Genomic DNA, 1,478 nt, shown 5'->3' on the forward strand with positions numbered 1-1,478 from the left:
AAGAAAAATAAATTACATCATTCAAAAACAAGAAAAGTAAATCACATAATTCAGGTGGGGTGTTTATTCCTTGCTTTTACTTTTCTCTTTTTGCTTTTGCTTTTTGCTTTTGCTTTCTCTTTTTCTCTTTTCCACCGCTGTCTCTTCACCTAGTAAACAAAAGAAATCATAATAATAGGCTTATCTTTTGCTTTTCTTTTTTACAGGTTTACAGCATGGGTGAGCAGTGGTGGTGGTGCGACACGTGCGACGAAACCTTGGGGGTATCAGACTGTTTAGTTGAGTCTCATCAAACCACATTTGGCCCCGTCTCTCTCGTCAGCGATGCCAAAGAAGCACTGATGGACTGGAGCTGCTGCTTGTGTCGCTCCTCCTCAGAGATGGTGATGGCAAAAGCAGCACCATAAGTGCCATTGTTAGAGGTGGTGGGTGCCGACTTCTTTTTCTGCAGCGAGTGGAGCTCGTCGATTGTCTGAGCCTTCACAGGTGGTAGATGATGGAGACGTCATGGCTCTGGCGAGCAACTAGGAGAAGGACTTGCAGTCGTCGGCGCCGTCGGAAAAGAAGTTGGAGACGAGAGTCATGGGTCCGGGGCTGAACTGGAGGGGTCTTAGAACCGGAGATAACTTGCAGTCAGAACTGATGGCCAGAGAAGTATCTCAAACTTGAACTGGTAAGCCATATTCGAGATCCAAGAGGCAAACTTGACAAACGTTTTTCAACTTACTGCACGTCTGGCAAATCTCTGACTTCTTAAATCGCGCATCACGACCAGGCCTCCACCTGAAAATTATGAACGGACGTGTGCAAATCTTACACTCCTTGTCATAATCAGCTCGTGTCATCCGGACGTAGGGATTGTCTCCCAAGCATGACTCGCAGATGATGGGAAAATCTAATCGTTCCCAACCATCTGCCTCCACATTCTTAAGCAAACTGTGTGCCATATTACCCGGAGATAAGTTTGGCTAATTGATGTCGGTGACGCGACGACCGAAAGTGACTAGCAGTTGAAGCTGAAGATCGGCGACGGCTACGTTTGAGGATGAAGAGTGCGAGCTGAAGCGCAAGGGAAACGTAATTTTACATTTGCGAGCAAGGAGATCATCAATGGCGGATGGACTTCACAGAACAAAACCTAATTCCTCTCTCTCTCTTTTGATGTGCCCTTTTGGTCAGTTCCACCACACTATCCCAGAGGTTGCTTTGTAAGGAAACCTCCATTTATGAGACAATTATGGCTCTAGAATTTAGAATTTGGAGTAGATTGGTGAGCGTGGAGAGAGAAAGAGAAAGGTTACTGGGTTTCTGAGTTTTTTTTTTCTTTTTTTGTTTTATGATTTTGCAGATTCGTGGTGAAGGTGAAAAATTGAAAGAGAACCGACATAGTTTTTCGTTTCGATTCCCACAGACGGCGCTAAATGTTGATGCACAAAACCGGAGGTCTTAGAACAACGTAAATCCGACTGTGAATCTGC

General features: G+C 45.0%; 1 protein-coding gene across 1 annotated transcript; it reads right to left on the reverse strand.

Moving 5' to 3' along the window:
- Nucleotides 1-289: 289 nt before the first annotated feature.
- LOC103427258 (zinc finger CCCH domain-containing protein 4-like) lies at nt 290-947 on the reverse strand. Its single transcript, XM_008365325.1, has 2 exons — nt 666-947; nt 290-478 (listed from the first exon to the last, which is right to left on the reverse strand). The coding sequence occupies exons 1-2, from the start codon at nt 945-947 to the stop codon at nt 290-292; spliced, it is 471 nt and encodes a 156-aa protein (XP_008363547.1).
- Nucleotides 948-1,478: the final 531 nt, after the last annotated feature.

This window comes from Malus domestica, chromosome 05, assembly GCF_042453785.1.
Source record: "Malus domestica chromosome 05, GDT2T_hap1".
Taxonomy (NCBI): domain Eukaryota; kingdom Viridiplantae; phylum Streptophyta; class Magnoliopsida; order Rosales; family Rosaceae; genus Malus; species Malus domestica.

Excerpts from the sequence above, each read along its gene's own strand:
- LOC103427258 (XM_008365325.1), bottom strand. The coding sequence starts at position 947 with ATGGCACACAGTTTGCTTAAGAATGTGGAGGCAGATGGTTGGGAACGA. Across the intron at positions 479-665 it reads AATATGGCTTACCAGTTCAA|GCTCAGACAATCGACGAGCT; the intron begins GTTTGAGATACT and ends CCACCTGTGAAG.